This window comes from Pseudophryne corroboree, chromosome 1 (assembly GCF_028390025.1).
Source record: "Pseudophryne corroboree isolate aPseCor3 chromosome 1, aPseCor3.hap2, whole genome shotgun sequence".
Taxonomy (NCBI): Eukaryota; Metazoa; Chordata; class Amphibia; order Anura; family Myobatrachidae; genus Pseudophryne; species Pseudophryne corroboree.
Genome location: NC_086444.1, coordinates 13023638 through 13045264, shown reverse-complemented (window position 1 = coordinate 13045264; position 21627 = coordinate 13023638). Strand labels below are relative to the sequence as shown.

Genomic DNA, 21627 nt, shown 5'->3' with positions numbered 1-21627 from the left:
CATAAACACGCCCTGCGTTCGCTCAGCCACGCCTGCGTTTTCCCTGCCACGCCTGCGTTTTTCCTGGCACGTCTGCATTTTTTCGAACACTCCCTGAAAATGGTCAGTTGACACCCAGAAACGCCCACTTCATGTCAATCACTCTGCGGCCAGCAGTACGACTGAAAAGCTTCGCTAGACCCTGTGTGAAACTACATCGGCCGTTGTAAAAGTACGTCGCGCGTGCACATTGTGCCGCATACGCATGCGCAGAAGTGCCGATTTTTTAGCCTCATCGCTGCACAGCGAACGAATGCAGCTAGCGATCAACTCAGAATGACCACCGTAACGCGGGTTATTGCACATGAGCGTGCATAACCCGTGTTGCTGCTCGGTGTAAAAGGGCCCAGTTGGAAGCATCGACCCGGCTTCCCGTTTACAGTGAATGTACCTGCGGCGCTTGGAGATCATGTGATCTTCTAACACTGCCCCCTCTGCGTCAGAGGCAACATGCCAGGCCGGTGACTGCAGTGGGAAAGGGGGCTGATGCGGGTCGCAGCCGGGTAGCACCCGTGTCAGGCTCCCAGCTACGACCCGCGGATTTTGGTGTAAAAGAGGTACTAGTTACGGCCCTGGCGTGCAGGATGTGTGTGAGTGCAGTGTGGGTGTGTGCAGTGTGCGTGAGTGCAGTGTGGGTGTGCAGTCTGAAGTGATCGCAAGCGCTGAGTAGGTCTGTGCGGCGTAACGTGTGTAGGGATCGCTGCTGCGTGGCGTAATGTGTGTAAGGATCACAGCTGTGCGGTGTAACGTGTGTAAGGATCGCAGCTGTGCGGCGTAACGTGTGTAAGGATCACAGCTGTGCGGCGTAACGTGTGTAAGGATCGCAGCTGTGCGGCGTAACGTGTGTAAGGATCACAGCTGTGTGGCGTAACGTGTGTAAGGATCACAGCTGTGTGGCGTAACGTGTGTAAGGATCGCAGCTGTGCGGTGTAATGTGTGTAAGGATCGCAGCTGTGCGGTGTAATGTGTGTAAGGATCGCAGCTGTGCGGTGTAATGTGTGTAAGGATCGCAGCTGTGCGGTGTAATGTGTGTAAGGATAGCAGCTGTGCGGTGTAATGTGTGTAAGGAGCGTTGCTGTGCGATGTAATGTGTGTAAGGATCGCTGCTGTGCGGTGTAATGTGTGTAAGGATCGCAGCTGTGCGGTGTAATGTGTGTAAGGAGCGTTGCTGTGCGGTGTAATGTGTGTAAGGATCGCTGCTGTGCGGTGTAATGTGTGTAAGGAGCGATGGTGTGCGGTGTGATGTGTGTAAGGAGCGATGCTGTGCGGTGTAATGTGTGTAAGGATCGCAGCTGTGCGGTGTAATGTGTGTAAGGATCGCAGCTGTGCGGTGTAATGTGTGTAAGGATCGCTGCTGTGCGGTGTAATGTGTGTAAGGATCGCAGCTGTGCGGTGTAATGTGTGTAAGGATCGCAGCTGTGCGGTGTAATGTGTGTAAGGATCGCAGCTGTGCAGTGTAATGTGTGTAAGGATCGCTGCTGTGCGGTGTAATGTGTGTAAGGATCGCTGCTGTGAGTCGTAACATATTTTTTGGGGGGTACTATTGTACCCACGCCCCTTCTTAATGAGACCATGAGTGCGTCGTGGAATATGGGGTGGGGCAATGCATATTGTTACACCTGGGCCCACCACTCTCTAGATCCGCCACTGGTGCAGGGTGTGTGTGAGTGCAGTGTGTACAGTGTGAGTGCAGTGTGTGTACAGTGTGAGTGCAGAGTGTGTATAGTGTGAGTGCAGTGTGGGTGTACAGTGTGAGTGGAGTGTGGGTGTGCAGGGAGCGCAGTGTGGGTGTGCAGGGAGCGCAGTGTGGGTGTACAGTGTGAGTGTGCAGGGAGTGCAGTGTGGGTGTACAGTGTGAGTGCAGTGTGGGTGTACAGTGTGAGTGTAGTGTGGGTGTGCAGGGAGTGCAGTGTGGGTGTGCAGGGAGCGCAGTGTGGGTGTACAGTGTGAGTGTGCAGGGAGTGCAGTGTGGGTGTACAGTGTGAGTGCAGTGTGGGTGTGCAGGGAGTGCAGTGTGGGTGTGCAGGGAGTGCAGTGTGGGTGTAAAGTGTGAGTGCAGTGTGGATGTGCAGGGAGTGCAGTGTGGGTGTACAGTGTGAGTGCAGTGTGGGTGTGCAGGGAGTGCAGTGTGGGTGTGCAGGGAGTGCAGTGTGGGTGTACAGTGTGAGTGCAGTGTGGGTGTGCAGGGAGTGCAGTGTGGGTGTACAGTGTGAGTGTAGTGTGGGTGTGCAGGGAGTGCAGTGTGGGTGTGCAGGGAGCGCAGTGTGGGTGTACAGTGTGAGTGTGCAGGGAGTGCAGTGTGGGTGTACAGTGTGAGTGCAGTGTGGGTGTGCAGGGAGTGCAGTGTGGGTGTACAGTGTGAGTGCAGTGTGGGTGTACAGTGTGAGTGCAGTGTGGGTGTGCAGGGAGTGCAGTGTGGGTGTACAGTGTGAGTACAGTGTGAGTGCAGTGAGTACAGTGTGAGTGCAGTGTGCGCGCTGTGCGGGTGCCTGGCTGTAGTACAGGCGCGCTGCTGGCAGGTGGCGCTGTGTGGACGTGTGTCAGAGTCCCGCCTGTGATTGGCTGGCTGTCAGGGGGCGTGGTGTTGGTGCGGCGGCAGCAGCAGCAGTGTGTCTCCCGGTAACAGCTCCGCTCCCGGCGTCTCCCGTCATGCTGTGCGGGTTCTCCGGGGCCGTGAAGGCCGCAGCTGTCATCGCCGTGGCCGCCGTGCTGGTGCAGGGGATCCAGTCCTGGCTCAGCTCCAAGTCCTACGTCTTCAGCCGGGAGGAGATCGCCGGCCTGGCCAAGGGCCACTCCGGTAACCGAGGAGGGAGACCGTACAGCATGGGGGCGACTGACACCGACACTGGCGGGGGGAGCGTAGTGTGTGGGGGGGGCTCATGTGGGGTCAGTGGTGTGTGTGGGGGGGGGGGGGCACTTGTGGGGTCAGTGGTGTGGGGTTGGGGCACTTGTGGGGTCAGTGGTCTGGGGGGGGGCACTTGTGGGGTCAGTGGTGTGGGGTTGGGGCACTTGTGGGGTCAGTGGTCTGGGGGTGGGGGGCACTTGTGGGGTCAGTGGTCTGGGGGTGGGGGGCACTTGTGGGGTCAGTGGTGTGGGGTTGGGGCACTTGTGGGGTCAGTGGTCTGGGGGGGGGCACTTGTGGGGTCAGTGGTGTGGGGTTGGGGCACTTGTGGGGTCAGTGGTCTGGGGGGGGCACTTGTGGGGTCAGTGGTGTGTGGGGGAATGATGCCTGCGGGGACAGCGGAGTGTAGGGGGGGGATGTAGCCTGCTGGGTCAGCGGAGTGTGGGGGGATGAAGCCTGCGGGGACAGCGGAGTGTGGGGGGATGAAGCCTGCTGGGTCAGCGGAGTGTGGGGGGATGAAGCCTGCGGGAACAGCGGAGCATGGGGGGGATGAAGCCTACGGGGACAGTGGTGGGGGGGGGGGATGAAGCCTGCGGGGACAGCGGAGTGTGGGGGGGATGAAGCCTGCTGGGACAGCGGAGTGTGGGGGGGATGAAGCCTGCTGGGACAGCGGAGTGTGGGGGGGGATGAAGCCTGCTGGGACAGCGGAGTGTGGGGGGGGATGAAGCCTGCTGGGACAGCGGAGTGTGGGGGGATGAAGCCTGCTGGGACAGCGGAGTGGGGGGGATGAAGCCTGGGGGGATGATGCCTGTGGGGACAGTGAAGTGTGTGTGGGGGGGGGGGGAATGATGCCTGCGGGGACAGTGGGGGTGGGGGGGGATGATGTCTGCGGGGACAGCGGAGTGTGGGGGGATGATGCCTGCGGGGACAGGGGTGAGTAGGGGGGGATGAAGCCTGCAGGGATAGCAGAGGGTTCGGGGATGAAGCCTGCGGGGACAGCGGAGTGTGGGAGGATGATGCCTGCGGGAACAGCAGAGCATGGGGGGGATGAAGCCTACGGGGACAGTGGGGGGGGGGGGGGGTGAAGCCTGCTGGGACAGCGGAGTGTGGGGGGATGAAGCCTGCTGGGACAGCGGAGTGTGGGGGGATGAAGCCTGCGGGGACAGCGGAGGGTGGGGGGATGAAGCCTGCAGGGGACAGCGGAGTGTGGGGGGGGGATGAAGCCTGCAGGGGACAGCGGAGTGTGGGGGGGGATGATGCCTGTGGGGACAGCGGAGTGTGGGGGGATGATGCCTGTGGGGACAGCGGAGTGTGGGGGGATGATGCCTGTGGGGGGATGATGCCTGCGGGGAAAGTGGAGTGGGGGGGGGGGGGGGAATGATGCCTGCGGGGACAGTGGGGGGGGGATGATGTCTGCGGGGACAGCGGAGTGTGGGGGGGATGAAGCCTGTGGGGACAGCAGAGTGTGGGGGATGATGCCTGTGGGGTCAGCGGAGGGATGATGTCTGCGGGGACAGCGGAGGGTGGGGGGGATGAAGCCTGCTGGGACAGCGGAGTGTGGGGGGGATGAAGCCTGCTGGGACAGCGGAGTGTCGGGGGGATGAAGCCTGCGGAGACAGCGGAGTGTGGGGGGGGATGAAGCCTGTGGGGACAGCAGAGTGTGGGGGGATGATGCCTGTGGGGACAGCGGAGGGTGGGGGGATGATGCCTGCGGGGACAGCGGAGTGTGGGGGGATGATGCCTGCGGGGACGGGGGTGAGTAGGGGGGAATGAAGCCTGCGGGGATAGCGGAGGGTTCGGGGATGATGTCTGGGGGGGGATGAAGCCTGCGGGGACAGCGGAGTGTGGGAGGATGATGCCTGCGGGAACAGCGGAGCATGGGGGAGATGAAGCCTGCGGGGACAGCGGAGTGTGGGAGGATGATGCCTGCGGGAACAGCGGAGCATGGGGGAGATGAAGCCTACGGGGACAGTGGAGTGGGGGGGGAGGGGGGATGAAGCCTGCTGGGACAGCGGAGTGTGGGGGGATGAAGCCTGCTGGGACAGCGGAGTGTGGGGGGGGATGAAGCCTGCTGGGACAGCGGATTGGGGGGGATGAAGCCTGCGGGGACAGCGGAGGGTGGGGGATGAAGCCTGCGGGGACAGCGGAGGGTGGGGGATGAAGCCTGCGGGGACAGCGGAGTGTGGGGGGGATGATGCATGTGGGGACAGCGGAGTGTGGGGGGATGATGCCTGCGGGGACAGTGGAGGGTGGGGGGATGATGCCTGCAGGGACAGTGGAGTGTGTGGGGGGGAATGATGCCTGCGGGGACAGTGGGGGGGGGATGATGTCTGCGGGGACAGCGGAGTGTGGGGTGGAATGAAGCCTGCGGGGACAGCGGAGTGTGGGGGGATGAAGCCTGCGGGGACAGCGGAGTGTGGGGGGGGATGAAGCCTGTGGGGACAGCAGAGTGTGGGGGGGGGGGATGAAGCCTGTGGGGACAGCAGAGTGTGGGGGGGGGGGATAGCAGAGTGTGGGGGGGGATGAAGCCTGTGGGGACAGCAGAGTGTGGGGGGATGATGCCTGTGGGGACAGCGGAGGGTGGGGGGATGATGCCTGCGGGGACAGCGGAGGGTGGGGGGGGAATGAAGCCTGCGAGGACAGCGGAGTGTGTGGGGGGGGTGATGTCTGCGGGGACAGCGGAGGGTGGGGGGGATGAAGCCTGCTGGGACAGCGGAGTGTGGGGGGGATGAAGCCTGCTGGGACAGCGGAGTGTCGGGGGGATGAAGCCTGCGGAGACAGCGGAGTGTGGGGGGGGATGAAGCCTGTGGGGACAGCAGAGTGTGGGGGGATGATGCCTGTGGGGACAGCGGAGGGTGGGGGGATGATGCCTGCGGGGACAGCGGAGTGTGGGGGGATGATGCCTGCGGGGACGGGGGTGAGTAGGGGGGAATGAAGCCTGCGGGGATAGCGGAGGGTTCGGGGATGATGTCTGGGGGGGGATGAAGCCTGCGGGGACAGCGGAGTGTGGGAGGATGATGCCTGCGGGAACAGCGGAGCATGGGGGAGATGAAGCCTACGGGGACAGTGGAGTGGGGGGGGGGGGGGGATGAAGCCTGCTGGGACAGCGGAGTGTGGGGGGATGAAGCCTGCTGGGACAGCGGAGTGTGGGGGGGGATGAAGCCTGCTGGGACAGCGGATTGGGGGGGATGAAGCCTGCGGGGACAGCGGAGGGTGGGGGATGAAGCCTGCGGGGACAGCGGAGTGTGGGGGGGATGATGCATGTGGGGACAGCGGAGTGTGGGGGGATGATGCCTGCGGGGACAGTGGAGGGTGGGGGGATGATGCCTGCAGGGACAGTGGAGTGTGTGGGGGGGAATGATGCCTGCGGGGACAGTGGGGGGGGGATGATGTCTGCGGGGACAGCGGAGTGTGGGGGGGAATGAAGCCTGCGGGGACAGCGGAGTGTGGGGGGATGAAGCCTGCGGGGACAGCGGAGTGTGGGGGGGGATGAAGCCTGTGGGGACAGCAGAGTGTGGGGGGGGGGGGGGGGATGAAGCCTGTGGGGACAGCAGAGTGTGGGGGGGGGGGGATAGCAGAGTGTGGGGGGGGATGAAGCCTGTGGGGACAGCAGAGTGTGGGGGGATGATGCCTGTGGGGACAGCGGAGGGTGGGGGGATGATGCCTGCGGGGACAGCGGAGGGTGGGGGGGGAATGAAGCCTGCGAGGACAGCGGAGTGTGTGGGGGGGGGTGATGTCTGCGGGGACAGCGCAGTGTGGGGGAGGGGAGATGATGTCTGCGGGGACAGCGGAGTGTGGGGGGGATGATGTCTGCGGGGACAGCGGAAGGTGGGGGGATGAAGCCTGCGGGGACAGCGGAGGGTGGGGGGATGAAGCCTGCGGGGACAGTGGAGTGTGGGGGGGATGAAGCTTGCTGGGACAGCGGAGTGTGGGGGGGATGAAGCTTGCTGGGACAGCGGAGTGTGGGGGGATGAAGCCTGCGGGGACAGCGGAGTGTGGGTGGGGATGATGTCTGTGGGGACAGCGGAGTGTGGGTGGGGGGATGAAGCCTGTGGGGACAGCAGAGTGTGGGGGGATGATGCCTGTGGGGACAGCGGAGGGTGGGGGGATGAAGCCTGCTGGGACAGCGGAGGGTGGGGGGGATGAAGCCTGCTGGGACAGCGGATTGGGGGGGATGAAGCCTGCGGGGACAGCGGAGGGTGGGGGGATGAAGCCTGCGGGGACAGCGGAGTGTGGGGGGGGTGATGCCTGTGGGGACAGCGGAGTGTGGGGGGATGATGCCTGCGGGGACAGTGGAGGGTGGGGGGATGATGCCTGCAGGGACAGTGGAGTGTGTGGGGGGGAATGATGCCTACGGGGACAGTGGGGGGGGGATGATGTCTGCGGGGACAGCGGAGTGTGGGGGGGAATGAAGCCTGCGGGGACAGCGGAGTGTGGGGGGGGATGATGCCTGCGGGGACAGCGGAGTGTGGGGGGGAATGAAGCCTGCGGGGACAGCGGAGTGTGGGAGGATGATGTCTGTGGGGACAGCGGAGTGTGGGTGGGGGGATGAAGCCTGTGGGGACAGCGGAGTGTGGGGGGGATGATGCCTGTGGGGACAGCGGAGTGTGGGGGGATGATGCCTGCAGGGACAGTGGAGTGTGTGGGGGGGGAATGATGCCTGCGGGGACAGTGGGGGGGGGGATGATGTCTGCGGGGACAGCGGAGTGTGGGGGGGAATGAAGCCTGCGGGGACAGCGGAGTGTGGGGGGGATGATGTCTGCGGGGACAGCGGAAGGTGGGGGGATGAAGCCTGCGGGGACAGCGGAGGGTGGGGGGATGAAGCCTGCGGGGACAGCGGAGTGTGGGGGGGATGAAGCTTGCTGGGACAGCGGAGTGTGGGGGGTATGAAGCTTGCTGGGACAGCGGAGTGTGGGGGGTATGAAGCTTGCTGGGACAGCGGAGTGTGGGGGGATGAAGCCTGCGGGGACAGCGGAGTGTGGGTGGGGATGATGTCTGTGGGGACAGCGGAGTGTGGGTGGGGGGATGAAGCCTGTGGGGACAGCAGAGTGTGGGGGGATGATGCCTGTGGGGACAGTGGAGTGTGGGGGGGGATGATGCCTGCGGGGACAGCAGAGTGTGGGTGGGGATGATGTCTGTGGGGACAGAGGAGTGTGGGGGGATGACACCGCCTCTCCTCGTAACATGTCCCGCCATCTCTTCTCAGGTCTAGATTATGAGGTCGCCTTCACCAAAATAATCCTGGAGCTCCGGAAGAAGCACCCAGGACACATCTTGCCGGATGAGGACCTGCAGTGGGTGTTTATTAATGCCGGGGGCTGGATGGGGTCCATATGTGTCTTGCATGCCTCCGTCACCGAGTACCTGATCTTTTTTGGGACAGCGGTGGACACCAGCGGACATTCAGGTGAGACGGGAGTGATCCATGTGACCGCGCTGCCGGTCCTTTGATGGGGGTGTCACACATAGCAGTATCGTAGGGGGATGGGGGTGTCGGACGCGGCCTGATTGAAGGACCTGTGATGGGACGTTGCGCTTGGGCAGGATTTGTGGTGATGGAGAGTAATCTATGAGGGTGGTAGCGGCTGGCTGTATAGTGACGCTGGGGTGAGGCTGGTAGCGGCTGGCTGTATAGTGACGCTGGTGTGAGGCTGGTATGAGGGTGGTAGCGGCTGGCTGTATAGTGACGCTGGTGTGAGGCTGGTATGAGGCTGGTAGCGGCTGGCTGTATAGTGACGCTGGTGTGAGGCTGGTATGAGGGTGGTAGCGGCTGGCTGTATAGTGACGCTGGTATGAGGGTGGTAGCGGCTGGCTGTATAGTGACGCTGGTGTGAGGCTGGTATGAGGCTGGTAGCGGCTGGCTGTATAGTGACGCTGGTATGAGGGTGGTAGCGGCTGGCTGTATAGTGACGCTGGTATGAGGGTGGTAGCGGCTGGCTGTATAGTGACGCTGGTATGAGGCTGGTAGCGGCTGGCTGTGTAGTGACGCTGGGGTGAGGCTGGTAGCGGCTGGCTGTGTAGTGACGCTGGGGTGAGGCTGGTAGCGGCTGGCTGTATAGTGACGCTGGTGTGAGGCTGGTATGAGGCTGGCTGTATAGTGACGCTGGTATGAGGGTGGTAGCGGCTGGCTGTGTAGTGACGCTGGTATGAGGCTGGTAGCGGCTGGCTGTATAGTGAGGCTGGTAGTGGCTGGCTGTGTAGTGACACTGGGGTGAGGCTGGTATGAGGGTGGTAGCGGCTGGCTGTATAGTGAGGCTGGTAGCGGCTGGCTGTATAGTGACGCTGGTGTGAGGCTGGTATGAGGCTGGTAGCGGCTGGCTGTATAGTGACGCTGGTGTGAGGCTGGTAGCGGCTGGCTGTATAGTGACGCTGGGGTGAGGCTGGTATGAGGGTGGTAGCGGCTGGCTGTATAGTGACGCTGGTGTGAGGCTGGTATGAGGCTGGTAGCGGCTGGCTGTATAGTGACGCTGGTGTGAGGCTGGTATGAGGCTGGTAGCGGCTGGCTGTATAGTGACGCTGGGGTGAGGCTGGTATGAGGGTGGTAGCGGCTGGCTGTATAGTGACGCTGGTGTGAGGCTGGTATGAGGGTGGTAGCGGCTGGCTGTATAGTGACGCTGGGGTGAGGCTGGTATGAGGGTGGTAGCGGCTGGCTGTATAGTGACGCTGGGGTGAGGCTGGTAGCGGCTGGCTGTATAGTGACGCTGGTATGAGGGTGGTAGCGGCTGGCTGTATAGTGACGCTGGGGTGAGGCTGGTATGAGGGTGGTAGCGGCTGGCTGTATAGTGACGCTGGTGTGAGGCTGGTATGAGGGTGGTAGCGGCTGGCTGTATAGTGACGCTGGGGTGAGGCTGGTATGAGGGTGGTAGCGGCTGGCTGTATAGTGACGCTGGGGTGAGGCTGGGGTGAGGCTGGTAGCGGCTGGCTGTATAGTGACGCTGGTATGAGGGTGGTAGCGGCTGGCTGTATAGTGACGCTGGTGTGAGGCTGGTATGAGGGTGGTAGCGGCTGGCTGTATAGTGAGGCTGGTAGCGGCTGGCTGTGTAGTGACACTGGGGTGAGGCTGGTATGAGGCTGGCTGTATAGTGACGCTGGGGTGAGGCTGGTATGATGGTGGTAGCGGCTGGCTGTATAGTGACGCTGGGTTGAGGCTGGTATGATGGTGGTAGCGGCTGGCTGTATAGTGACGCTGGGGTGAGGCTGGTAGCGGCTGGCTGTATAGTGACGCTGGGGTGAGGCTGGTAGCGGCTGGCTGTATAGTGACGCTGGGGTGAGGCTGGTATGAGGGTGGTAGCGGCTGGCTGTATAGTGACGCTGGGGTGAGGCTGGTAGCGGCTGGCTGTATAGTGACGCTGGGGTGAGGCTGGTATGAGGCTGGTAGCGGCTGGCTGTATAGTGACGCTGGTGTGAGGCTGGTATGAGGGTGGTAGCGGCTGGCTGTATAGTGACGCTGGGGTGAGGCTGGTAGCGGCTGGCTGTATAGTGACGCTGGTGTGAGCCTGGTAGCGGCTGGCTGTATAGTGACGCTGGTATGAGGGTGGTAGCGGCTGGCTGTATGGTGAGGCTGGGGTGAGGCTGGTAGCGGCTGGCTGTATAGTGACGCTGGTGTGAGGCTGGTAGCGGCTGGCTGTATAGTGACGCTGGTATGAGGGTGGTAGCGGCTGGCTGTATGGTGAGGCTGGGGTGAGGCTGGTAGCGGCTGGCTGTATAGTGACGCTGGTGTGAGGCTGGTAGCGGCTGGCTGTATAGTGACGCCGGTGGAATGATTTGGCCTTTGCTCTCCTCTCCATATGTTACTGGTGACCTTTGCCCTGTGCGTGCACTTTGATCTTGCAGTCGGGACATTGCGGCCTGGCATATCTGATGCAGATAACAGGCCCCGTGTAGGGAACAGGTCATGCAGCGGATTACTATCTGGCTTTATTCCCATGATTTATACACTGAGGGGTAAATTTACTAACACTTCTATAAATTTAAAGTGGTGATGTTGCCCATAGCAACCAATCCGATCCCGTCTATCATTTCTCTATTACATCCTACAAAACGATAGACAGAATCTTATTTGGTTGCTATGGGCAACATTTTAAATTTTAGAAGCTTTAGTAAATGTACCCCGCGGTCTGTAATCTCTTGGAGTGACATCACCGGATTCCCGCGTGTTACGGTCATGTCGGCAGCAGCGCCCCCTTTTAGCTTAATGTTACGCAGATGCCATTGCTTCAGGACAGGACAGGTTGGCTGGTATATACTTTATCTGGGTGACGTATCTGTGCCTTTCAGGAAGGCTTTTATGTAATCAGTTAGTTCCTTTGCCCCTGGGCACGGTGTAGAGCGTCTCGCCCCAAGTGCAGAACAGAATAAACATGTCTGACATGCTGAATAAGCGCAGCACAGGGTACAGTGTGGGCGTTATGGAGGCAGTGTGCCAGCCAGTGACTTTGTAAACAACAGGTAAATAAACCATCTTCTGTTTTTGGTCACATGAAAGCTGTAACCTGCGTTACACCTGATGCGTTGCAGGTCGTTACTGGGCGGAAATCTCCGACACGTTACTTTCAGGAACTTTCCGACGGTGGAAAGAAGGGACGACTAAGAGTGAGATCTTCTATCCCGGTAAGAACGCCCCCTAGTGTCAGGCTGGAGCTATAGCGTGTTAGCAGTTATATAGTAGTCAATGCCTGTGTGTATTCCCGCTAATGGCAGATGTCGCCTGTAATGCGCGATTGTACGCAGCACCGATACTCACACAAATGGTCGATGTATTCAACTGCAAATGTCCTACAGCGCAAGCATCCCGCGGTGTGTGCGCACAAAATCGCAGGACAGATTGCGACATGCGGTGACTGGGAGGTGGCTATGCAGACAAGTAGTGTGGCCACCAGATGGAGCTATTGCATTGGGGCATTTGTAGCTCTTGGTCCTTGCTCCGTTTTAAGGTGATTTCCCGCGTACGTTATATACATACAACGCACGTGTTCCTGTAATGCAGTGAGGAGCCGCGCTGACGTACAGCTCATATACAGTATAATGTGTAGAAATAGGGGGTCCGCCACGTTCTCTGACTTCTGTAGAGTATGCAATGTTATTTGTCCCAGGAACGGTGACTTTATTGGGTGTCTGTCCCCAGGGTGAGCCTGCAGAACTGGCTGAGGGCCCATCTCTAAAGAGATGGATGAGTTATAAACCCCCCGCAGTGTATTCCCCCAGCTGAGACTGAGCGTATGTGATACGGGGCCTCCTGATTGGTCCAACCACAAGATGTGGCTTATCCAGTCAGCTGCGAGCTGGACTTTACATGCCGTCCAGGTGTGGCCCCCTATAGAATGCGTAGCGCAGGGTTCCCTCACTGTCGCTACTCACCCTCCATGTTCTCTCTGTGCGCAGGAGATACGGTCGTGCATGAAGCGGGGGAGGCCACGGCCGTGCAGTGGAGTGCCGGGACGTGGATGGTGGAATATGGTCGCGGCTTCATCCCCTCCGCCTTGGGCTTCGCTCTGGCTGACACGATCTTCAGCACGCAAGACTTTGTCACCTTCTTCTACACGCTGAAAGTGTACACCAAGGGACTGCTTCTGGAGACCAGCACCTACCTGTCCGAGCTGGGGGTCTTCTAACCGCACCCAGCCCACCTGTTCTCCAGTTGGGGTGTTACCGGCTCACTGCCAGTTTCGGCAGTGAGCCGGTAACACGCCAGTGTTCTGTCATCATGTTGCCAAATCTGTTTTATGGGAAGAAATTGTTCTGTGCCCCAATATCTCACATGTTCCCATCCGGCTGCACCCCTCCCAGTACAGCGTCTCTTCATACAGGTGCCGATCCGCGCACAGCGAACAATGAATGTTGTGACCCTCTCACATGTGTGTCCTGTCCTGAATAGCGCGGGGTCCCGGAGATATTTTAGCCTTGTTATGAGACAGGAACTTTTCGGGGTCACTCCTGGCTCTTCGGAAGTCCGCTCCCGTTATTTGTGTCTGGTAATAACGAAACCGGAAATCCTTATTTTATCATTAATATCCTTTAAATATTTCTAATGAAACGCTTAAAGTGCACAGGGCTTCTACAGCAAAGAGCGTGTCCCGCTTCCTGTGTGTAACAGCGGTGTGTAATATAATGTACACACATACATATATTTATTATATATAATCTGCATCGCCTCATTGTACACGTCAGTAGCCGCAGACACGCCCCATACGCCTGTTCTCTGCTCAGTAACGTATCTTTATGTCTCCGCTTTGCATGTAACTGTCTGGGATACAGATATAGATACGTTTTAAATACAACAAATCCAAGTACTGTGAACAAGCAACACCATAGATTGTCACAGAATGGGGGTATGGGGCGTGTCGGTCTCTGGGCAGTACAATAGACGGCCGGTGCACCGTGCACCATCCCTGGCGTTGCAGCAGTGTTTCCCCCGTCCTGATGATTCCGGGATTGATGGTATGGCGTGACGCTGCTCCACCTGCTGTAGAAGGCGCTGAACTCGCCGCTGATCCAGCAGCAGAACGCCTCCTCTAGCGAGTTTACCGCGCCGTTAATCAGTGACTTCCCAGTGGAATTGGGAAATGCAGACATTATCCAGGCCTGTCTGTCTGGGTGCAGCCTGATCTTAACATAGTCCTGTCTGTGGTGAATGTTCTGTGTGCCGCCCTATATTATCTGTACCTTAGGTTCGTCTGTCTTCTCATGAGGCTGTCCGCGGGGATTGTCTCATCCATACTGTGTCGGCTGCCTATATGGTAGCCACGCTGAACTATGCAATAATGCTGGTGTGACCTCATAGCGCTCAGTTACTGTGTCAGAGGACGAGATCTGTCCGGACTAGTGGCTGTGTGTGATGCTTAATGTTGTCATTCATTTGTTGCTGTATTTGGGCAGCCTCTGGCTTTCCATCGCGTGTGGAACTACAAGCTCCAGCATGCCATCCATTTCTGCAGCTGCGGATGGCAGTGCAACTGCTGGAGAGTCAGAGGTCTCCCCGAGCGGTTCTGGTTATGCTGCTTGTACGGTGCACGTGGAGGCATTTACTGACCCTGCGCTGCACCTAAACCGCCGTTTCATTGGTTCAAGTGATAATGTTCTTCTGCTGGTCTCCAATGAGCGACAGCCGGCGTGCGCGGAGAGAGACGACGTGTGCGGAGAGACTCTGCTGCTGGTTATTATAAACCTGCCGTGGTTTTGTTTTCATGCTTTTACTGTGTGCTCTGATTACACGTGTGCTCCAGTCTAGTGTCACTCTAATTACATGCGTGTCCTGTACACGTGCGTCTAATCCAGTGTTACTGGGCCATAATCCTGTGCGATAAACCACTAGGTGGCTTGGTATCTGCAGCCTGAAGGTTAGGCTCTGACTGAGAAATACCACACAACGTCTATGCAGCTGAGGTATATGTCCCAATCTCCGACAGATGAATCCCAATCCCGCACAGCACGCCATAAGCTCATTCAGGTTGATGAAACGTGGACAGTAGATTTGGACTGTAATGGGCCCTACACACTGGCCGACATCACTGCACGATGTGAACGATCTCGTTCATTAATGAACGAGATAACGTTCATATCGTGCAGTGTGGAGTCACCAGCGATGAACGATGCGCGGCCCTGCGCTCGTTCATCGCTGGTGACATGTCGGCTGTGCATGCAGGCCAATATGGACTGCACATTTACGGAGCCGGGTGACGGGGGGAGTGAAGAAACTTCACTCCCCCCGTCACTGCCCCCCCGCCGCCGGGTCGCCCATTGGCCGTATCGGCCGTCGGGCACTTCGGCGGCACATCGCCTAATGTGTAGGGCCTATTAGATGTATAAAAAGAGATTGAGCTGCTGGTTGTACAGCGACACCTGCTGGCAGAAAACAGGCACTGCACTACATTAAATTGGAGTTAGTAAGTAGAACGCATACAGTATCATTGCACATCTCTTAAAACAAAAATTGCAGTTAAATTATCTTTAGTTTTATAACATAAAATCATTTTTAAAAAAACAAACAAAACCCCTCTTTATGCCACATAAAAACATCGGTCATGAAAGAAACAGAAAACAATCGGCACTTGTGTGCACAGATGGACTTCATCATTTAGAGCAGGTGTTGCTGATTAGTCATGTTTCCTGTGGTTGGAGGGGGGCGGGGGGCTGCCCCACGTCCGGTAACTGCAGGGCGGAGAAGCAGATAGGTGATTCTGTTTGGTCTTTTACTTGGTATAATTGTGTCGCTGTATACTCTGCAGAGGAAGAAGGGGCTGTGCTTCTGTGACCCCAGGAAGGCCTCCACCCCAACACACACGTTGTATTGGCTGTACTAGAAGATACAGAAGACCCCCGTGTAAGCCAGTGTGTGCTGCTGCTCAGTACTAGGTCAGGGGGGATTTCCACTACAATTTAAAAAAAATTCGCTTCCCATGAAATTGGGTAAGTGCCCCCATAAAAGGTAAAATAAAGGATTATGGTGGTACAGTGCCGTGTGATCACGTTCTTGGCGTATGTTATACCATCCATCTAGGAGTGGGGTGTAGGGTTATAACTGTCCTATACCATCGACCTTTCCAACATAATGGGTCTCCCCAGGACCCCCGAAGGTTGACGGCTTAGCAGATCCCAGTGGTGGAGGTCCGTCTGGTCCTCCTCTGTAGAGAGTATTGGGGGGGGTCTGGTAATGGTGGTTCCCTCCTGTTTCCCACACAGGGAGGGGTTAGGCCATATAGAAGGGAACAAGCCTCAGAGTAAATGGAATCATCACCGATTGCAGATGACGGTCTCCGCTCACCCGCCGGCCCTGTCGCCGACGTGTCTCCTTCTCTGTTCTTCCTGGTATTTCTGTGTTTTACATTTTCTAATTAAATAATTCATGTGTGTTTTACCACTAATTATATTTTTAAAGAACCAGAATAAAATGATTATGAGAGAGTGTTTGTGGCGTCACGTCTTCTTTCCCTGAAGATTTCATGTTTGCAGCACAAGTAATTATATCCTGCTCCTTTATTAATCGTTAGTGAGCGATGTCTGCTCTCGTGTGCATACTAGTCCTCCAGCGGGACGGGTTTTCCATCTCTTCCAGGTGTGTTGCTGCAGCCTCCGGGGCGTTACTCGCTGAGAGCCTTCTGTAGCTGTCAGCAGCGGGTACAAGGGCGCCATCCTGGCCTGCCAGAAGCTTCCATCGTAATGTGTTTTATAGTAAAAGCATATCCTGGACAATCACTTGATGCCAGCGGAGCCAGATGTCCCTCTTCACGCCAAAGCTCTACCACCGAATGAGAAGTACATCTGCTTGTGGGCACATGGAGTGAGCTGGGTGTGGAGATGTGGCACGGGTTGGTTGCCCATGGTGGCTCCAGTACAATATGTCCCAGTTGTAAATGGTCTCAGCCCAGTAGCTTGTTCCACCACATCATACACACTGGATCAGACAGAGGCCTGGTGACCAAGAAGGCTCTAGGGGACTTCTCTGTTTATTCCAGGTCCTTTGTATCAAGCATCCTCAAGTCAAAGATTTTGTTTACGTACTTTAGAATTCATACCTCAAAATTATATGAGGAAAATATGTGCCATGAACAGCGTCCCAAGCATTAGACTTCCCTCCCTATGCTGTTACACCTCCACCACCTGCCCCCATACCGTCACACCTCCACCACCTGCCCCCCCATACCATCTAACCACCTGTCCCCATACCGTCACACCTCCACCTCATGCCACCACACCTCCAACTCATGCCACCAGACTGTCACACCACCATGTGCCCCTATACCACCACCTGCCCCTACGCTATCACAACTCCACCACCTCCCCCATACCATCACTCCTCCACCTCCTTCCCCACATACTGTCACACCTCCACCACCTGCCCCAATATTGTCACCACTCCTGCCACCATACCGTCTCACCACCACCTGTCCCCATACCATCACACCTCCATCTCGTGCCCCCATACCGTCACACCTCCACCACCTGCCCCAATACCATCACACCTCCACCTCCTGCCATCATACTGTCACATCACCACCTGCACCAATACTATCACCTCTACCACCTGCCCCCATACCATCACACCTCAACCTTGTGCCACCATACAATCACATCACTAACTGCCCCATGCCATCACACCTCCACCTCGTGGTATCATACAATGATAGCACTACCTGTCTTCATACCATCCACATCTCCACCACCTGTCCCCATACCATCACACATCCTCCTCATGCTATCACACCTCCATCACATGCCCCTATACCATCACACCTCCACCTGCCCTTTGCTGTCACACCTCCACCTTTTTCCACCATACTGTCACACCACTACCTGGCCCCATCCATTACACCTTCACGTGCCCTTATACCGTCACACCTGCTCCCATACCGTCACACCTCCACCTTGTGCCTCCATACAATCACACCTCCACCTCGTGTCACTATACCGTCACCCCTCTGCCACATGTCACCATACTGTCACATCACCGCCATCTGACGCCACTCCTCACACCTCCACCTCTTGTCAGACCCCAATACCACCAAACCTACATCACGTGCCCCCATACGTCACACCTGTTCCCATACCATCACATCTCCACCTCATGCCCCCTATACCATCACACCTCCACAACCTGGCACCATACTGTCAAACCTCCACCACGCACCCCTATACCGTTACACCACCACCTGCCCTCATACCGTCACACCTCCACCACCTGCCCCAATACTGTCACACCTCCACCTCGTGCCCAAATACCATCACATCACCACCTGCCCTTATAGCATCACACCTCCATCACACGACTCTCTACCGTCACACCACCACCTGCCTACATACCATCACATCTCCGCCACATGCCCCTATACTGTCACACCACCACCAGCCCCCATACCATCACATCACCACCTGCCCCTATACTGTTACACCTCCACCACCTGCCCCAGTACCATCACTCCTCCACCACCAGCCCCCATACCGTCACATCACCACCTGCCCCTATACTGTTACACCTCCACCACCTGCCCCAGTACCATCACTCCTCCACCACCAGCCCCCATACCGTCACATCACCACCTGCCCCTATACTGTTACACCTCCACCACCTGCCCCAATACCGTCACACCTCCACCACCAGCCCCCATACCGTCACATCACCACCTGCCCCTATACTGTTACACCTCCACCACCTGCCCCAATACCGTCACACCTCCACCACAAGCCCCCATACCGTCACATCACCACCTGCCCCTATACTGTTACACCTCCACCACCTGCCCCAATACCATCACTCCTCCACCACAAGCCCCCATACCGTCACATCACCACCTGCCCCTATACTGTTACACCTCCACCACCTGCCCCAGTACCATCACTCCTCCACCACCAGCCCCCATACCGTCACATCACCACCTGCCCCTATACTGTTACACCTCCACCACCTGCCCCAGTACCATCACTCCTCCACCACCAGCCCCCATACCGTCACATCACCACCTGCCCCTATACTGTTACACCTCCACCACCTGCCCCAGTACCATCACTCCTCCACCACCAGCCCCCATACCGTCACATCACCACCTGCCCCTATACTGTTACACCTCCACCACCTGCCCCAGTACCATCACTCCTCCACCACCAGCCCCCATACCGTCACATCACCACCTGCCCCTATACTGTTACACCTCCACCACCTGCCCCAGTACCATCACTCCTCCACCACCAGCCCCCATACCGTCACATCACCACCTGCCCCTATACTGTTACACCTCCACCACCTGCCCCAATACCATCACTCCTCCACCACAAGCCCCCATACCGTCACATCACCACCTGCCCCTATACTGTTACACCTCCACCACCTGCCCCAATACCGTCACACCTCCACCACAAGCCCCCATACCGTCACATCACCACCTGCCCCTATACTGTTACACCTCCACCACCTGCCCCAATACCGTCACACCTCCACCACAAGCCCCCATACCGTCACATCACCACCTGCCCCTATACTGTTACACCTCCACCACCTGCCCCAATACGTCACACCTCCACCACAAGCCCACATAGCATCACATCTACACCACATGCCCCTATACCGTCACACCTCCACCACCAGTCCCCATACAGTCACCCTCCACCACCTGCCCCAATACTGTCATACCTCCAAAACCATTCCCTGTACCGTCATACCTCCAAAACCTTTCCCTGTACCGTCACACCTCCAAAACCTTTCCTGTACCATCACACATCCACCACCTGTCCCCATACCGTCACACCTCCACCACCTGTCCCCATACCGTCACACCTCCACCACCTGTCCCCATACTGTGTCACCTCCACCACCTGTCCGCATACCGTCACACCTCCACCACCTGTCCCCATACTGTCACACCTCCACCACCTGTCCCCATACCCTCACACCTCCACCACCTGTCCCCATACCGTCACACCTCCAGCACCTGTCCCCATACTGTCACACCTCCACTACCTGTCCGCATACTGTCACACCTCCACCACCTGTCCCCATACCGTCACACCTCCACCACCTGTCCCCATACCGTCACACCTCCACCACCTGTCCCCATACTGTCTCACCTCCACCACCTGTCCCCATACCGTCACACCTCCACCACCTGTCCCCATACCGTCACACCTCCACCACCTGTCCCCATACTGTCTCACCTCCACCACCTGTCCCCATACCGTCACACCTCCACCACCTGTCCCCATACCATCTCACCTCCACCACCTGTCCCCATACCGTCACACCTCCACCACCTGTCCCCATACCGCCACATCACCACATTCCCCCATAGCATCACACCTTTGCCACCTGCCCCCATACCGCCAGACCTCTGCCAACTGCCCCCATAATGCCAGAAATCTGCCACCTTCCCCCATACTGTCAGGCCTCTTCGCCACCAGCAGCAGTCCCTGGGAAGAACCATCTCTACCATTCTGAGAGGGCAGTAGAGGAAGAGACGCTCCTGGCTGGGTAAGTGAGGGTCATGGCTAGAACAGCTGCTCAGGAGTCAGGCTCTTTGTGCTGGGATGGAGAGCTACTCTCCTTTATACCCTACCAAGGGAGAAAAGAAGCTTTTTGGGTTTCTGTCCTGTGTCTCTGCCTACCTCTTTTTCTGGTGCAGTCCTATCTGTGGTATTGATACAGTTATATTTCTCTATCGTCCTAGTGGATGCTGGGGTTCCTGAAAGGACCATGGGGAATAGCGGCTCCGCAGGAGACAGGGCACAAAAAGTAAAGCTTTTCCAGATCAGGTGGTGTGCACTGGCTCCTCCCCCTATGACCCTCCTCCAGACTCCAGTTAGATTTTTGTGCCCGGCCGAGAAGGGTGCAATTCTAGGTGGCTCTCATAAAGAGCTGCTTAGAGAAAGTTTAGCTTAGGTTTTTTATTTTACAGTGATTCCTGCTGGCAACAGGATCACTGCAACGAGGGACAGAGGGGAGAAGAAGTGAACTCACCTGCGTGCAGGATGGATTGGCTTCTTGGCTACTGGACATCAGCTCCAGAGGGACGATCACAGGTACAGCCTGGATGGTCACCGGAGCCGCGCCGCCGGCCCCCTTGCAGATGCTGAAGTAAGAAGAGGTCCAGAATCGGCGGCTGAAGACTCCTGCAGTCTTCTAAAGGTAGCGCACAGCACTGCAGCTGTGCGCCATTTTCCTCTCAGCACACTTCACACGCAGTCACTGAGGGTGCAGGGCGCTGGGGGGGGGCGCCCTTGGAGGCAAATGTAAACCTATATAAAGGCTAAAAATACCTCACATATAGCCCCCAGAGGCTATATGGAGATATTTAACCCCTGCCTGTATTCACAAAATAGCGGGAGACGAGCCCGCCGAAAAAGGGGCGGGGCCTATCTCCTCAGCACACGGCGCCATTTCCTCTCACAGCTCCGCTGGTCAGGACGGCTCCCAGGTCTCTCCCCTGCACTGCACTACAGAAACAGGGTAAAACAGAGAGGGGGGGCAAATTTAATGGCAATATCTTGATATATATAAAGCAGCTATAAGGGAGCACTTATTATAAGGCTATCCCTGTCATATATAGCGCTTTTTGGTGTGTGCTGGCAGACTCTCCCTCTGTCTCCCCAAAGGGCTAGTGGGTCCTGTCTTCGTTTAGAGCATTCCCTGTGTGTCTGCTGTGTGTCGGTACGTGTGTGTCGACATGTATGAGGACGATATTGGTGTGGAGGCGGAGCAATTGCCAAATATGGGGATGTCACCTCCTAGGGGGTCGACACCAGAATGGATGCCTTTATTTATGGAATTACGGGATAGTGTCAACACGCTAAAGCAGTCGTTTGACGACATGAGGCGGCCGGACAATCAATTAGTGCCTGTCCAGGCGCCTCAAACACCGTCAGGGGCTGTAAAACGCCCTTTGCCTCAGTCGGTCGACACAGACCCAGACACAGGCACTGATTCCAGTGGTGACGGTGACGAATCAACCGTATTTTCCAGTAGGGCCACACGTTATATGATTTTGGCAATGAAGGAGGCGTTACATTTAGCTGATACTACAGGTACCACTAAACAGGGTATTATGTGGGGTGTGAAAAAACTACCTATAGTTTTTCCTGAATCAGAAGAATTAAATGAGGTGTGTGATGAAGCGTGGGTTGCCCCTGATAAAAAGCTGATAATTTCAAAGAAATTATTGGCATTATACCCTTTCCCGCCAGAGGTTAGGGAGCGCTGGGAAACACCTCCTAGGGTGGACAAGGCGCTAACACGCTTATCAAAACAAGTGGCGTTACCTTCTCCT

General features: G+C 57.4%; 1 protein-coding gene across 1 annotated transcript; it reads left to right on the top strand.

Moving 5' to 3' along the window:
- The first annotated feature begins 2596 nt into the window (after positions 1-2596).
- On the top strand, positions 2597-15784 carry SIGMAR1 (sigma non-opioid intracellular receptor 1). Its single transcript, XM_063957499.1, has 4 exons — positions 2597-2836; positions 8088-8288; positions 11399-11491; positions 12263-15784. Exons 1-4 carry the CDS (start codon positions 2689-2691, stop codon positions 12490-12492), a joined length of 672 nt encoding a protein of 223 aa, XP_063813569.1. The 5' UTR covers positions 2597-2688; the 3' UTR covers positions 12493-15784.
- The last annotated feature ends 5843 nt before the right edge of the window (positions 15785-21627 follow it).